The sequence below is a fragment of the Urocitellus parryii genome, chromosome 3 (assembly GCF_045843805.1).
Source record: "Urocitellus parryii isolate mUroPar1 chromosome 3, mUroPar1.hap1, whole genome shotgun sequence".
In the NCBI taxonomy this organism is placed as follows: Eukaryota; Metazoa; Chordata; class Mammalia; order Rodentia; family Sciuridae; genus Urocitellus; species Urocitellus parryii.
This window is the reverse complement of record NC_135533.1, coordinates 170,147,625-170,164,444: the sequence shown is the minus strand read 5'-3', so window position 1 is coordinate 170,164,444 and position 16,820 is coordinate 170,147,625. Positions and strand designations below refer to the sequence as shown.

The 16,820-nt window shown below is 43.1% G+C and overlaps 1 protein-coding gene and 1 pseudogene across 2 annotated transcripts in view; one reads left to right on the top strand and one right to left on the bottom strand.

Annotated features, from left to right (window-relative positions):
• Positions 1-16,820, top strand: part of Stimate (STIM activating enhancer) — a 47,560-nt gene that overhangs the window by 20,769 nt on the left and 9,971 nt on the right. For both annotated transcript variants that reach the window (XR_013343359.1, XM_026388527.2), the window contains exons 2-3: positions 14,506-14,554; positions 15,568-15,663. Coding sequence is in view for 1 of the 2 variants with exons in the window: in XM_026388527.2 (XP_026244312.1) it covers positions 14,506-14,554; positions 15,568-15,663 (145 nt within the window). In the remaining variant the exon portion in view is untranslated. The remainder of the gene's footprint in view (positions 1-14,505; positions 14,555-15,567; positions 15,664-16,820) is intronic.
• LOC113182651 (large ribosomal subunit protein bL20m pseudogene) lies at positions 1,834-9,937 on the bottom strand (annotated as a pseudogene).

The window sequence follows — 16,820 nt, the reverse complement described above, 5'->3', positions numbered from 1 at the left end:
ATGGGGCAGTAGGATAGTTCCCACCATATCATGATTTATTAGAATTAGAAAAATACAGGTAACTTAATCCAAGACTCCATGTACAGATAGAACTGGAGGGATCGAGTGACTTGCCTGAGACTTCTCAACAAGAAGGTCAGAGGCTAAGCTAGAACTAGATCCAAGTGTCCCACCTCCCAGGCCTTTGCTCTTGCCCCTCCACGACCTAGTTTTGCTGCCATTTCTGTGCCCCCTGTTGTGGCACATGTTTACTTATGCTCATTGAGTTTGTCCAGGGAGACTGTGGTATCAGAAAGGTGACTCTTCCCACCTGTGAATCAACCTTCCTGACTAACAGTTTCTCCTTGACCATGATAGCCCATGGGCACCATGGGCAGCTGGTGGAAGGTGGCTAGAGCATGTGATGATAGTGAGGGATGTTGCACACCCATGGGAACATGAGGCTTTCTTTGCCCACTCCCAGCTGGCAGGGAAGGGGCAGGGTTACCCAAGAACCTGAGTTGTGCTGAGAGTGGTAAGCAGGACCAACCACAACAGGGCTTGTCAAAGGAGCCAATGTGGCCTCTACCTTTTACCAGTGAACTTCAGAGACTAAACATTCTCACTTTTAACTGCATTAAAACTTGAATAAGCGTCTCTAGTTTTATATCATGCTTGTGTTATAGACAGAGACTCTAGCTGCCTTCAGAGTCGAATGGCCTTCTGGAATTGTTTTGCTGTCCAGGTTTGTGTTTTCTGAATTTATTGTCTTTTAGAGGTTCTTCTGGGCTTTTGGTAATACCATTTAGACCACACATAGAAGTCTGTGTTTCACAAGCTTTTCATTTTATACCAAATTTAGGCCAGGTTCAGTTAGTCCCAATGTGACTTCCTGACCAGTGGAGGGGTAAGGGTTGGCAGTGGCCTAGGTTCTGGTCCTGACCTCAGCACTTGCTGACTGTAGGACTTAACTGCTCTGAACATCAGTTCCTTCATCAAAAAATTAGGATGATTTTCTATTCCTCCTAGGATGAGTGAGGGATGATTGAGTTAATTTATCTTGAGTTCCCAGAGCCATTAGTATTATAGACACTACCTGATCTGATGAGGCTGTCTCAGAAATCCTCATGGGAACTCAGTGGTGGAATGCATGTTGGGTTTAGATAGTGGATAAGGCTATTTATCTCTGAAGATGAAGCAGGATGCTGTTGGGAATCATGCCAGGGTGAACCTGTTCTTACCAACTCCTCACAGGAATATGTCAGGGCACCCCCAGGATGATGGAGGTTTGTGGCTGTGTGGCCCCTTCACCACTGCCAGAGAATGATGTTGAAAATATGTACCCAAAGGTGGTAAGAGGGCAAATGGAATCATCTTTATGAATGAAACACCTATGTTGGGATTTTTTTGTAGTGAAATTGTTAGGTGACCCAATGGAGTTGACAACTTTGCATGCAGCCCTTCAGTTTCTGTTTAAGCTCTTAGCTGGTAGACCCTGAGGCCTTACCCTTTCCTTTGAGATTCAAGGGATGAACACACCACAAGTTCCCCTCTCTATACCTATTATTCCTATTAATCTGTCTCTGTGGAGTTTGGCCCACACTAAGCTGCCGGAGCCAGGTTGGAGCCTTGGGTTTCAGGGATGGGAATCCAGTTTGTGATAGAGCTCATCAGTGTGTGGTGGGGCCTCTGCTGTCCAAAAGCAGAGGCAAGTAACCTTCTGTGGTGAGTTGGCCAGGATAGTTACCTTTGAGAAACTCCAGCCATCATGCCCTTTTCTTAAAAAGTTTGCTGAGTTTTAAGGTTGCAGTACTTTTAATGGAAAAAAAAAAAAACTTCACAGTCAAACGCTTCTTATCCAACACAACCAGGATTGATTGTTGGTTTTCTAATTTTTAAAAGGCAGTGAAACTTTAGGACTCCTAAAAAAATAGAAGCATAAACAATGGACATTTTATTCTAACTTGTACCTGTTAGCATGGAGTAAGAAAGGAGCCCTGGCATGGCAGACACAGTGCCACGAGCAAGTGTGCACAGCAGTGACAGCCCAGTACTGCTCCTAGACCCACCTTGGTGGGGACTCAGAGTGGGCTCAGGGAATCTGTTTTCCACCTCTAATGAGTAGTCTGCCTGCTGGACGCTTCTCTCAGAAGGAAATTTTCTAGATGAACTGAGGAAGGCTATTAATTACTTAAAGTACAAAATTGAAATTTAATCATTTTTTAAATTTACTGTTTTTAGCAGCATAGACCTGTATTTTTTCTCATTACAAAAGTAATACATGCTCACTGTAGACAATCAAAACATTATAAAAATACATAACATAAAAAATTAAAGTTCAGTATACTGCCATCCTCTAAAGACTAACCATGCTTAACAGTATTTATTGTATATGCCTTCAAATTTCCATATATATCTTTTTGAAATAAAAATGGGTTCACAATACACATTTGCTATTTTGGTGACTCATTTTTTTATTACAAATCTCTATGAGCTTTTTTCCATTTCATTGGAGATAGATCTAGCTTATTTTTTTTTCCTCTAGTGCTAGCATGAAAACCAGGGCCTTGTGCATGCTAGGCAAGTGCTCTGCCACTGAGCTACATCCCCTTTTTATTTTTTGTTTTGAGAGAGGGTCTCTAAATTGCACAGGCTAGCCTAGAACTTGGGATCCTCCTGCTTCAGCAGGTGTTCACTGGAATTACAGGTATGTGCCACCACACAACTTTCTACCTTAGTTAACAGTTGGCTTCCATTGTATGATAACATACATTTAACCCCTTCCCTACCAATGAACATTTAGGTAGTTTTTCAGTCTTAATTCTTACAGATAGTGCTATAGAGCACATTCTGGTACATAGACTCTATTGCCCATTTGTGTGAGTGTAACTGTAGAAGAAGGAAATCCTAGACATGGAGTTTCTGGGTCACAGTGTATATCCATTTCAAATCAAAGCTGGGCTTGGTGGAGCATTGCCTATAGCCCCAGCTACTCAGGAGGCTGAGGCAAGAGGATCACTTGAGTGATGAGGCCAGGCCAGGCAATAGCAAGACTGTGTTTTGAAGAAAATAAATAAGCTGGGCGTGGTGGTGCACACATATAATCCCAGCCACTTGGGAGACTGAGGCAAGAAAATCTCAAGTTTGAGGTCAGCCTGGGAAACTTAGTGAAACCCTGTTTCCAAAAAAAATTCATAAAAAGGGCTGGGGATGTAACTCAGTGATAGAGCACCTGCCTAGAGTGTGAGGCTCTGAGTTTAATCCACCAAGAAGAATCACAAACAAACAAAATAAAAACAGGAAGGAAGAAAGGAGGGAGGGAAAATAAAAAGAAATTATAATAGTTATTACAAATAGGACCCCCAGACACACACTCCCACATATATCTCCATTATGAGATTAAATGAAATTCCTAAATTTCAGGGTTAGAGGTATAGCAGGAGTAGCTGGAGCATGTTTCTATGAGCTTCCAGTTCCTAGAGTTTCCCCACCTGCCGCAGGGTAGGGTCCTTCCAGGACAGCCTGTTTCTTCTTGGGCTTCCATGATATTCAGTAAGGACATATGTTAATAGTCACGCCCTCATTAGGAAGGGTTTACAGATCTCCAGCTCCTGAAGGTTTCATCTCTTCATCTCCAATTCCCATCCCTAGGACTTGGAGCAGCATCTCAAATAACTCTACCTGCAGCATACTTGGGTCCCAGAAAGTTCAGGTCACCGAGCCATCCTGCATAATGCTCTTTTACCTGGGCAGTTTTGAGTGCCAGGATTAAAATTCACTTCCCCATATTTACCAGTTTACTTTTCTCCCAGCATTGTAAGAGGACCTCTTTTCTAATACCCTCACTATATGTTTTAATCTTTGCTAATCTGGGTGAAAAATAATATCTGGTTTGTACTTTTTAAATCAGTGATATCAAGGTTTTATATATTGTCTGTTTACCAGCTGTTCTTATTTCTCTGTCTCAAACAGTCCCCCAGTGGGACATGTGCATGGTGATAATGCCCCCATTCCTACTGCGATCATTATCATTAGCAGATGGCACCACAGCCCTGCTCCCTGGGGAAGCAGTGGCTTCATGGAGGCCTGTGTTCAGAAAACTGAGCATATTTATTTGCTAGACAATTTAGTGGGGCTTTATGGGGACTGGAGGAATCCATTGTTTCTCTCTCAGCCTTTGGGAGGATTAAAACTGGCTAACTTAGAACTTGGACTTCCTCTGGTCCAGAAAGTGAAATCCTTACCAAAAGCTGGTTCATGAGCACTTCAACTGGCTATAAACCCAGATTCATTTTGTTCTGGCCTCTAAAGCCAGACATAGCAGGAAGACCTGATCGGGTTGGCTCATCGTGCCAGTTCATCAAGCCTTGCATTAGTTAGAAGGAAGAAAGGTTGGATGTGGTTGTCCTCTGGCAGTCTTTCTGACAGTTGGCTTTGTCCAAAGCAGTTTTTATCCTGTTGTGGGACTAGTGGCTTGCAAAATTAAGCTTCTGGGAGGATTTGTCATTAACATTCGTGGAATTTATTGAAGTCAAAATAAATACCTGGATAGCCCTCAATAAATAGGATCAGAGTGACACACTGAATGAATTTTTGGCTACCATTATGAGCCAGGTTCCCTTAGATGCTAGGAATATTTGGTGAGCATGACAGAAGCTTCTGGCCCTGCAGAGCTTACTTCCCAGTTGAAAGAAGACAATGGTCAAGAAAACAGAATTTCTGAGATGTGTGCTGTGGAGGAAATAAAACAGGGAAATGAAGGGGTGGGGATCTAGCTCAGTTGGTAGAGTGCTTGCCTCTCATGCACAAGGCCCTGGGCTCAATCCCTAGCACCTGAAGGAAAAAAATGGGGAAATGAGGTTGAGGAACAGGGAAAGATGCACATCTGTATGTAGTAGTCAGGAGAGGCTTCCAAGAGGTGGCCTGAGAGCCACTACAGGACCAGATGGGGAGCAGACACTTGGTGATGTAGAAGATCTGCAACAGCAGAACAGAGGAGAGAGCTCCAGTGTCAGCAGGGTACAGAGAGGAGGCCCTGGGGCTGAACAAGTCGGAGAGGTCAGAGGAATGGACAGGGCCTCTGTCACATGGGACCTTAGCCAGAGAAGTAACCTATGCATTGTCCTAAATGCTGTGGAAAGGCACAGGAGGGTTTTATGTTTGTAAGTTTTAATTTTATGGAGATATTATTTATGTAAAGTAAAATATACAGATCTTAAGGGTAAAGTTTAGAAAGTTTGTGAATCATGGGAGTTTTAAGTAGAGTGAAGGGGCAACATGATTATATATTTTAAGAAGACCCCACTGATAGCTGTATCCAGAATGGATGAATGGATGGATGAACGTATTCCCATCTCATGTGTGTGTGTGTGTATATACATACATATGCACATGTATATAGTTGTAGATGGACACAATACCTTTATTTTATTCACTTATTTTTATGGGTGCTTGAGGATTGAACCCTGTGCCTCATACATGCTAGGGAAGCACTGTACCACTGAGCTATAGTCTCAGCCCCAGTATTCCCATCATTTTTTTTTAAGTTTTCTTCCCCACCCCATCCCCAGTATTCCTATCTTACTTAGTAAAAAGTAGTGAGGCCCTGAGCAGGGCATTTTTTTGAAAAGAGAATCTGAAGGTGGCATTTGACATTATTCTTCTGCAACCCCTGCCCAAGGAAAAGGCCAGATGGTGGGACAGGAGGAATGAGTTTTGATTCCAGAAGGCTGTAGCAGTTGACTTCACCTCAGCACTGAAGAGTCTACACTCCCCTGCAGTTGTTTCCACTCAGACAAGGTGGCCCTTCTTGTAGCAGACAAGTATGGCCTGGGTTCTGCCCTCTTTCTGGACCCAGGCAACTCTCTGCCTTCTCTCCGCTGAGGGTTGTTTAAAAGGTCCCTCTTCAGAGATAGCTTTTCTGTCACCCTTTCTGATAAATGAAATTTCACCATTCAAATATCTTGTGTTTGAACATGTAAGCTTCATGAGTCACTGCCCTGTACGATGGGAGGCAGCAATAGTAGATCAAATCATTCCCAGCAGAATAGGAGAAGGGAGCACAGGGTATACAATGGGTAGGCTTGAAGGTCACTTGGAGTTTTGGGGACCACCATTCATCCCCCTACAATTGCCAAAGAGGTGTTAGGGAAAAAACTCATCTATGTGGGCTGGGGATGTGGCTCAAGTAGTAACGCGATTGCCTGGCATGTGCGGGGCGCTGGGTTAGATTCTCAGCACCACATAAAAATAAAATAAAGATGTTGTGTCCACCGAAAACTGAAAAATAAATATTGGAAAAAAATTCTCTCTCTCTCTCTCTTTTCTATCTCTCTCTCTCTCTCAAAAAAAACTCATCTATGTTATGCTTAAAATATGACTACCTTAAAATTAAAGTTGAAAAAAGGCAAGGGGATTTAAAATGATATAGCATATAAACACTACTCTGAATTTTATATACTCAGAATGTGTTCTGAATTTTATATATTTTCTATTATATTCATCTTTCCTGAAAGATATATTTTAAATTCAAAAATGAATAAGATTGGAGAAGATGGATGAATTAGTTAGGGTTCTCTAGATGAATAGAACCAGTTGTATGTGTTTGTGTGTGTGTATAATTATAAAAGGGGATTTACTAGATTAAATTACGTAATCAGTGACTGGATGGTCCCACAGTGGCCATCTACTTGCTGAAGAGTGAAACCAGTAGCTACTCAGTCCAAAAAGCTCGAGCCTCCAGATAAGAGGGACAGCATGCAGCCCCGGTGTGAGGTGCTGAGGGCTTGAAGCTTTGTGGAGAGTTGCTCATGTGAGTTGAAAGACTGAAAAATCTGGAGTCTGATTTCCCCAGTGGTGACAATAGCAATAGAGGCACCCTCTCAAGAAGTATGGAGCTTGTATGCACAGGCAGTCTTCCTTTTTCTGCTTTTGTTCCATCCAGAAGTTTGCTGTCTCACATGCCAATTGTCTCTGGAAACAACCTCATAGACACACCCAGAAGTGTGCCTTACTCAGTCCAATCAAGTTACAGTCAAAAATAACTGTTATAGGTCCACCACTTTTTAACTTTACACCAAACCATATCTCATTAAACCTTACCTAATCTCCAATTAAACACAATAGCAAGGTCATAATTCCACTCAAGGTGATAAAACTATCCTTGTGCTACCAAAAGCACAATAAATCCTTCTCGTGAATAGGAGGCAAAGTTTTTGTTTTTGTTTTGAGAGATGTGTACTCTTCTCCTGATATCCTATAACTTAAATATTATAATATAGATTTAATACCATTTAAGTACTGATATTAAGTCAATAAATATTACATAGTAAAGGAATAAGGGAGGGAAAAATACATATCTGCTTACTATATATAAGCACAAACATTCTTAACAAAATAGAAAAGAAATATTCATTACAATCCTGTGTTCTGAAACTGGTAATGTGGCTGTAATTGGTATTTATAACCACCTTCTTCTGTCACCCACTCTGTATTCCCTCTGCCGTCAGCAGGTCTTGACTCTTTACCTGGAGAGGTGACCCACACCATCATTCCTGAAGGGTCTGGGCCATTTGTCATCCTGCTTGGACAGGATTGTTATAGTTTCCCATTGACTTTAATAACAACATGGTAATACTAAGAGACAGCCTAACAGACTTCCTGCACTCCACGCAAACTCTGCCTTACCCCCATTGTGGAATAATAGTCCCGTTTCCCCTGGGTAGTCTGGATCACCCATGCCAACACCGAAATTCCCTTCTTAGCCTATTGATTCAGAGCCTGAGGAGCCCAGAGTAGCCTGAGGAAAGTCTTACCTTCCAGTTCAGTGGACTCGTTGTGCCTCTTGGTGGAAGCATTCCTCCCTCTGGAGTTAAGAGTTCTAGGCCAGTAGAGCATAGGGTTGTGAGAATAGGAAGCAAAAATTTTGCTAGTGGATCACGAGGCATAAAGGTGGGTGGCATTCCCATTTCCACCCCTTGATTCCTAGACCTGTGAACACTCTTCTGGAGAACCTTGCCCCAGCCCTAGTTTCCTGTGTCAGCTTTTCATTGCCTTGACAAAATACCTAGCCAAAATCAACTTAAGAGAAGAAAACTTTGTTTTGGCTCCTGGTTTTAATCCATAGTTGCTTGGCCCCATCACTCTGGGCTTATGGTGAAGCAGAATAGCAAGGAAGGGAGCACATGGTAGAGCAAAGCTGCTGGCCTTGTGATGGCTGGGAAGCAGGAGAAAGGGCTAGGGACAACATAAACACTTCAAAGCATGCCTTCCATGGTCTTCTTCCTCCAAGTAGACCCACCTCCTAATGTTTCTGCTACCTCCCAATAGTGCCAACAGCTGGAGACCAAGCTTTTAGTTCATGGCTTTGGAGGACATTTTAGATCCCAACCATAACACTGGGGGTTATTTAAGCTAGTTAGATGGCGAGGTAGTACAGTTAGACCGAAAGCCCTGAAGCAAGGGCCATGTCTGCATTTTCCGCCTTTGTATCCCCAGCACAGCAAATTCCCGGTGCAGGTTGGGGATGGATGCCTGGAAAAGGCTGAGATCCTGGGAAGAAAGCAGCCTCATTAGCACAGGAATGTAGTCACAAGGGCCCAGACTAGTTTGATGTTAGAGATAGAGAGGAGGATATGTTCAGAAGACTCTTGACTTATAGCATCAGCAGGGGAAACTGACAGCTGAGTGGGAGGGAGGAGAATTAGGAGCCTCAGAGGCAGGAATGGCCAAGCTGGGAAGGATTGACAGGGTGGGTAAGAGACAATGTGACTGATAGGGCAGTCTGCAGTAGTAGTGTCACTGGGAGGCTGACACACCCTCGGCATAGAAGCCTTGAGAGGGGACACTTCTCTCCAAGAATTAAGAGGGAAAAGGAAATCACAGAGGAGCACTCAGAGCATTGGGAGGATAGCTGGGTAGAGGAAACAGGATTGGAGAGTCAAGAGTCAGTCCTAGGATCCCACTAGGATTTGGCCCTCTGAGTTTCCTGGAGGGATGGAGGAAGGGGTTGCTGTGGGGGAGTCAGGTTGCAACTGGCAGACCAGGACTAGAGTGGCTTAGCCTAGGACTGGGGGATGTAGATGCAAATAGGAGAGGGAAGACAGGGTGTTGGGTAGGAATGGCAGAATGAGGGTTGCTTCCCCAAGCAAACTGGGCCTTGTGACTGTCTGCTCTCATTTAATCCTGATGATAACATGGTAGGTCATAACAGTATCCCTCTTTCCTTTTTCCCTCCCTTTCTTTTTTTTTTTTTTTTGTGTGTGTGTGTGCATATTAATTTTCATAGCAAGTTAGAAACAGAGACAAGATTGAAAACCTCTTCTGTCTCTGAAGCCCAGAATTTTTTTTTTTTAGACACTGCACAAGTTTTATGTGCACAATATATATAAGACAGTTCTGTGACTCTGCACCACTGAGAGAAGTCAGGGTCTTTCTCTTGGGCCTGTTTCTGAAATAAAATAAATACAGTGATAAATCAGACTTGCAAACTGTTGTCTAAATTATCATTTTGCTCCTAGCTTAGTTATTATGATCCTGGGGCACCACTCGATAATAGGCCTTCTGGCTCCTTTTCATTCCCAAAGGCAGCAGCAAACCCTTGCTGTTGCCTTCTCTTGGTCAGAGCAGCCCCAGATTTGAAAGTCTTCATAGACATCCAGGCCTTCAAGTACTTCCCTGTTGAACTCCAACTGGCACTGAATTGACAACGAATACTGGGTACTTCAGGTCATGTTCCTGGGAAGCAGCTGTAATTTGATTAATCCATAGGGCCCTCCCATTTTCCTCCTTCAACCTAAAATCCAGGTACATTTGACAAAGGCTCTGGTCACCACCCTACCACAGTTCTTCCTCCTCTAGAAGTGCTGCTACTTGTGCTTCAGCACCTCCTGGATCTGAAAGTAGCAGTATGTGAAGCCATTGCCAACCAGAGCCACATGGTGAGGAAGAGCCAGTGCATCCCCCACCCACTACCCACCACCACCACACTTAAACAAAACCTGCTATTCAGTAGTACAGGTGTGCATTTCCACTGCTGGAGTCCTCCCCACCATTCCCTTTATCTCAAGCCCCACAGCCACTCTGTGAGCTCAGTGTTTAAGAAACAGCCAGAACCTGACCTCTTCTCTCCAAACTTCCTGTTGCTGCCAGATCAAGCTGCCTTCCTTTGGCCTAGGATCACTGATGGTCTTGGTTGCTAATGGATCTCCCTGCTCCCATATCACCCCCTTCAGGCTGTTCTTAGCACAGCAGCTGAATGAGCCTGTTAAGTGGACTCCACCCACTGTCCACAAAGGTTCAGCCCAGACCTAGAAGAGACCCTTGACTCATTACACTTTCCTCAGGTCTTGGCTCACTTCCTGGACCCTCTCAAATAAGTTTACACCCTGCTCGCCAGCCCCACTTCCCCCTGCTCTCCTTCCTTGTTGCAGATTTCACCTCTTCCCAGGCTGAGGTGCTTCATACTTCAAACCCCCTGCCCCCTAGGCTCCTCAGAGTGCACAGAAGGCAAGGGTTTCCTCTGGTTCTCCTGCCAGTGGAGCAGACCTCTTCTTGAGACATGACAGGATAGATAACAAACTTTCCTGTTTTGTTTTCCCCTTACTAAATTGAATCTAAACATCTCTCTTATTCTTCCTTTAATTAAAAAAATTAATTCTTAACTGGACTATTCAAGGGAAAGAAGATGGGAGAGGAAGACAGTAGGAGTTACATTTCTGCTCTGTAGAAGAACCTGAATGCATTCTGATTACCACCAGTAGTGCTTCTATGTGTGACTGCCCCCAGGGCACTGTCCTGTATACCTACACACCGCTTCTGTTTTGGCCCAAAGCCTACCTCAAGTCACACTGGTTCACCTGCCAGACTTATTTTACTGCATTAGCACAAACCTCTGAGACAGATTTGTCTTTTCTTTTTCAAGTTTCAAGTAAAATCAATATTAATATACAAAAGAGTATTTAACCATTTGCAATGACACAAAAAGTTTACTTGCAGACTGGGAGTATAGTCCAATAGTAAAGGGCTTGCCTAACATACATGAGGGCCTGGCTTATATCTCCAGCTGCAAAAATATTAATTAAAAAAAAGAAAGTTCACTTCCTGATCCATATTTCTTTTTTCAAAGTTAGCCCTTGTTAATAGTCACTTATGCAGCCTTGTAGGGGAATATATGCATCATTCCAGCAAAAATATATATCCATTAAAAATGGACTTGAGGGCTGGGGTCATGGCTCAGCGGTTCAGCAGTACAGCACTTGCCTAGCATGTGTGAGGCCCTGGGTTCAATTCTTAGCACCACATAAAAATAAATAAATAAAGGTATAAAAAAAAATGGACTTGAGCTGGACTTGATGGTGTACACCTATAATCCTAGCAGTTCAGGAGGCTGAAGCAGAAAGACCACAAGTTTGAGGCCAGTCTCAGCAACTTAGTGAGACCATGTCTCAAAAATAAAAAAGGGTTGGGGATGTAGCTCAGTGGTTAAGTGCCACAGTACCACACACACTTGACTTGAACAACAACAAAAAAATCATAGTAACATTATTTTACAATTTATTAGCATAATTTGAAAATCTTTCCATATCATTCCATCTAGATCTACCTTGTTTTTAGCAATTGCTTAGTATTGTATCTATGTGCTATGATGTCTACTGATCCTGTATCAACATTTATTGGCCTTGGTTTCTTTCCAGATTCTTGTTATGAAAGTGTTGCAGTAACATCCCTATCCATCTTGGCACATCTGCAGTCATACTTGTAGAATTCATTCCTTTGTAGGTTAAAGGGGCATGGGTGTTTAAATTTTTTTAAAAACGTTTCTAATTGTAGATAGACAGAATGCCTTTATTTTATTTATTTATTTTTTTGTGGTGCTCATGATCGAACCCAGTGCCTCACATGTGCTAGGCAAGCACTCTACCACTGAGCTACAACCCCAATCCCAGTGTTTCTTTTTTTTTTTTGGAAGAGGGGTACCAGGGATTGAACTCAGGGGCACTCAACCACTGAGCCACATTCCCAGCTCTATTTTGTGTTTTATTTATAGACAAGGTCTCACTGAGTTTCTTAGCATCTCACTTTTACTGAGGCCGTCTTTGAACTCGTGATCCTCCTGTCTCAGCCTTCCAAGCACTGGCATTACAGGCATGCACCACCGCACCCAGCTAAATTTTTGATAGAAATTATCAAGTTGATGTTTGAGTGCTTGTACTAGTTTATTCTTCTGGAGTATGTTTTCTCCACCAACTTTTTATTTGGAAAAATATTAAAATTACATTAAAGTCTAAATACTAATATAATAAATACTCAGAATCCTTTGCCTTGTCCAGTTATTGTATTATCAGCTGAATTATTTTGCTCAGGCTGCCATAACAAAATATCACAGACTGGGTGGCTTAAACAATAGACTTTTATTTTCTCACAAGTCTGGAGACTGGAATGTGAAGGTGATAATCAGCCAGTTTGCTTTCTGCTGAGGCCTCTCTCCCTGGCTTGCAGATGGCCACCTTCTTACTATATCCTCACGTGTCTTTTCTTGACATCTGTGTCCTGATCTCCTGTTATAAGGACACCTGTTGTTATAGAGTTAGGGCCCTCCCATATGACTTCATTTAACCTTAATTACCTCTTTAGAGACCCCCATCTCCGAGTGCAGTCACATTCTGACATACTGGAGATTATAGGACTTCAGCATATGATTTAGTCAGGCTTCAGCCCATAAGACCACATTTGTTCATCTTTCTCTTAGTATATGTATTGTATCTGATTGCTATAGTATATTATAAAATACATTTATATTTATGGCTTATAATTATCATGTATCATATTTTGTATATATAATGTATATAATCATATCTACTGTGTAATTTCCTCCCTAAACCACTAGTAAGTAAATTGCAGCCATTCTGATACTTCAGCTTGTACCTCATGGAAACGAATAGTTGGGATTACTCCTGCCTTTAAGAGTCATTCAGGCCAGTGGAATCAGTTGGCCTCATCTCCAGATTCTTTGGCTTTGTTGAGGTTTTGAATCTGTGATGTGTCAAGGAGATGACAGACCTCCTTGCAATTCCACCTGCTTTTTTTGGTCTCTATATCAACATTCTCTAAACACCAGACTTGTTATTTTAATTCTCTGTACAGGCAGTCCTTGCTTTGCCAAATGTGAACTGCTTGTGTTTATTCAGAAAGTGGGGTTTATTGATTTGAGGGCTGTTCATCACCCTCCACCTCCCATGGCCTCATTGGCAGTTCAGGACTCCACCAGAAGTTGATTCTCGCCTGCTACCAGTTGTAATGAGGCCTCTTCTACGGACTTACATCAGTGTCTCTTTCTTTCTTGGTACTTTTGTGTGGGAAAACATCACCAGGCGGCACTTTCTGTGTGTTTTGGTAGATAGAATCAGTGTGGAAACACTTGCCAAGAGCTTCAGTGGGGGACATGTGGACTTAAAACTATTTCCTCTGGTTCAGATGGTTGTGTTGGCAGGCAACCCAGGGCACGGGGGCAATTCTTCTGAGTCCTTTGCCAGACGAGGCTGAGCAGGTTGGTGCTGAATGAGAATTCTACCTTCCTGACTCTCCTCTGCTGGAGTACCACTGCCTCCTGCTGTGAACACAACCAGCATCCTTGCTCCGTCCCTTCCACCCCAGGAAGCCCATCTTCTGTAGTTAGCAGAGCCACTTTTCTAAAACACAAGTCCAGCATGTCTTTGAGTCTGCTTAGAACTCTTCCTTGGCTCTTCCTTTCCTAGAGGATTTATTCCAGACCCCTTGGCCCTTCTCTCACATGGCTCCTGCTCAGTGTGTTCCCCTCCAGTCTGCTGTTTTCCCGGCAGTATCAGTTATGCTGAATTGAAGCCAAGTTCAAGTATGCCAAACATACTCTGTCGTGCTCTGCCCTGTACCTGTGAGCTCATGGTGTTGCCTGTCCAGAATAGATCTTCTCTCCCTCCCTGGTAGCAAACCCTTACTTGGCCTCAGGACCTGGCTTGACTGTCTCCATCGGTGTGGCCTGTCCCAATGCCCATTCCTTTAGGCAGGCAGGGTTGGTTGTCCTTCAGCCTCAGACTCACCTCTTCTCTATCACTGGTTATGTGTCTGTCTTTCCTGGTTGCTAGTCAGCTGACTTTACATTTGCTTCCTCAATTCCTTGTTTGAAGTAGGCACTTGGTAAACATCTGGGTGAATTTATCCTTAGATAGTTTCCCAAAGTTAGAAGCAATTAATTTCTACTTCATTGTTTCCAGTAATTGTCTGAGTGAGACTTGTCACAAAGAAGTAAATACAGTTTTGCACATGCACTAAGAAGTCATTCTCGTTAGTATTCAGTTCTGAAGGGTCCTATGCTGGTCGTCAGCAATGCAGGGCCTCCGTGACTTTCACTGACTTATTGTATATTGTCACATGTTAAAATAGAAAGTGCTGAACTTAATAAACAATGAGCAGATTGATAACCCAACTGTAGGTGCATTTTGCTTTGTGTTATTGCTTTGGAAAGTTACTGATGTCTTTCTTTTCTTCCAGTCAAACGCTTCAGAGAACCAAAGCATGAGAGACGTCCATGGAGAATATGGTATGTATTGAAACACTAACTTATTCCTAAAATATTTTTGAGTGTGTTGGATTTTGGGAGACAGGGTAGGGTCTGGTAGGGGATGAAATATGAAAAATTATACATAATAGTGTCTGGACTTCCTCAGTTGAGTTATCATTGGGAACAGTGTGTGATATGAAAGCAGTCCTATTTTTCCACATGACTTTTGATCCCTACCTTTGTTTTATGATCACACTGCTTCCAATGTTGGAAGATGAAAAATAATAACAGACGCATCAGTCTCTTCTCCAGATATCTTTGTCTCTGATAATGTTCAAAGTCTTGGATTCTACAGTCCATATGTTTAAGCAAAAAATAATCAAAATTTGGAGATTAGCTCTAACTACTCTCTTCAAAACTGGTCTTCCTTGGTCCTAGAATAAAGAAAAACTATTTCTCTACTCATAGTACTTTTAAAGCATAAAGTGTGTGTGGGGGGGTTCCCTAACACCAACCTGTTTTCTAATTATCTAATGCCACTGTAGCAGTATTTTATTTACAGTATGTAGTAAAGCTTCAGAAATAGATTCTAGGGACAAAACTCCAAGGCAATAAATCACTTAGAAGGAGACAGCCAGCTCTTTAGGACAGCAAGGTATCCACAGGAAGCTGCCTTGGGCTGTCTTAGATTTGCTTTTGCCCTTACAAAACATCACTTTCCCTTCAAAGGAAACCTTGATGAGTCACTGAGATAAAGACTTTTTACAAAATTTTAATCATGTACTCACTTGTTCTTATAGACATCACTGCTGAATGTTGATAATTCAAATTTTTTATACCCACCCACCATTGGTTCTCTCAAATCTGGGCTGGGGAGGGACCCAGCTCAGGGCTCTGTGTGTCCTGCTCTCTGTGTTGTTCTTTAGTGACTCTTCCCTGACACTGACCTTAGGAATGTTTTTCCAGCCTCCAGATAATTTCTGTGGTCCATTCATTTTCTCCAAATACCTTCCTGTCAGACTGGTCACAGGTGTTGTTTCTGTCTTGTGCAGGTTTTTAGATACTTCCAAACAAGCCATAGGGATGCTGTTCATCCACTTTGCAAATGTGTACCTGGCAGATCTTACTGAAGAGGACCCTTGCTCACTGTAAGTGACCCATATTTGAGTGCAGGCATTGTCAGTCCTCCATTGAAAATGTGTGCTGGTCTTACTTTCTGTGACCAGTCCTGCTTCTCCAGGGTGCAGAGGGGGTCACCATTTCTCCTCTACATTCCTCTGATGGCCAATCCTGTGCATACCATCCATGAACTCACATACCCAGCCATCCATTGGCCATCAGGGCTTTGACAGTTGCCTGGTACACTGGCTTTCTTCTAATCAGTTCACAGTCCTCCTTTGGTTTTCTAGTGCCCTTCTGTCACCCAGCTTCCCAGCAACATGCCCTGCAGGAATGTCTCTGTGCCAGAAAAGACAGAGAGGGGCTTCTCTGTGGTCTCAGACTGTTGACTATTATTGACCTCTTTGGCCTAAAGAACATGGGTTGTTCTGCCTTATCATTGGGAAAAAACCTTTCACACAGCCCCCAGGGCCATCTGTCTAAAATCTTAATTGGGCCCTGAAATGCTGACCTCCTTGCCGGTAGCACCTGAATGGTTCTCTTAGCAGATGGAGTGGGAAAGGAGGCTCACCTACTTCATTCCAGCCCCATCTCTTACCTTCTTTCATCCACAGAGCAGCTCTGCCATGTAGATACTGTGATTATCCCCACTTTACAGTTGGGGAACTGAGACACAGAGAGACAATGGCACTTAAGTTCATGCAGTTCAGGAGTGATAGAGCTGGACTCAAATACATCCTGATTGGCTCCAGGGCCTGCATGACTCCCTGTTGTCTTCCCTTCTCCCTTACATTGAGCATAGTGTAGAATTTGACCTTTATTCCCAAGGACAGCACATAGTAGGCTCAAGAAGTACTTGGCGAGTGAATGAATGACCAGAAGGCATGTGTGTGTATCAGTTATCCTTGTTGTTTTCAGGCTGGGTCTCAAATGTAAGGACTCAGGTGTGAGAGGCACTCGACACCAATTAGATCCGAGAGCCTTATAGCCTCACACCAAAGGAAAAATTGCCTTAACAGCCAGCCAGCACTGTTCTTTCGGTCTCTGATCTGAGAGTGACCCCTTGTGACTTTAAAGAGGAAGGACAGGCAGGAGAAAAACACCACCCCCTCCCTCTCTAGGCTTATTTTCTGGCCCCTGGGGCTAGGAGACAACACGTTCTGTCTGGGATCAGAGTGCTCTGCAA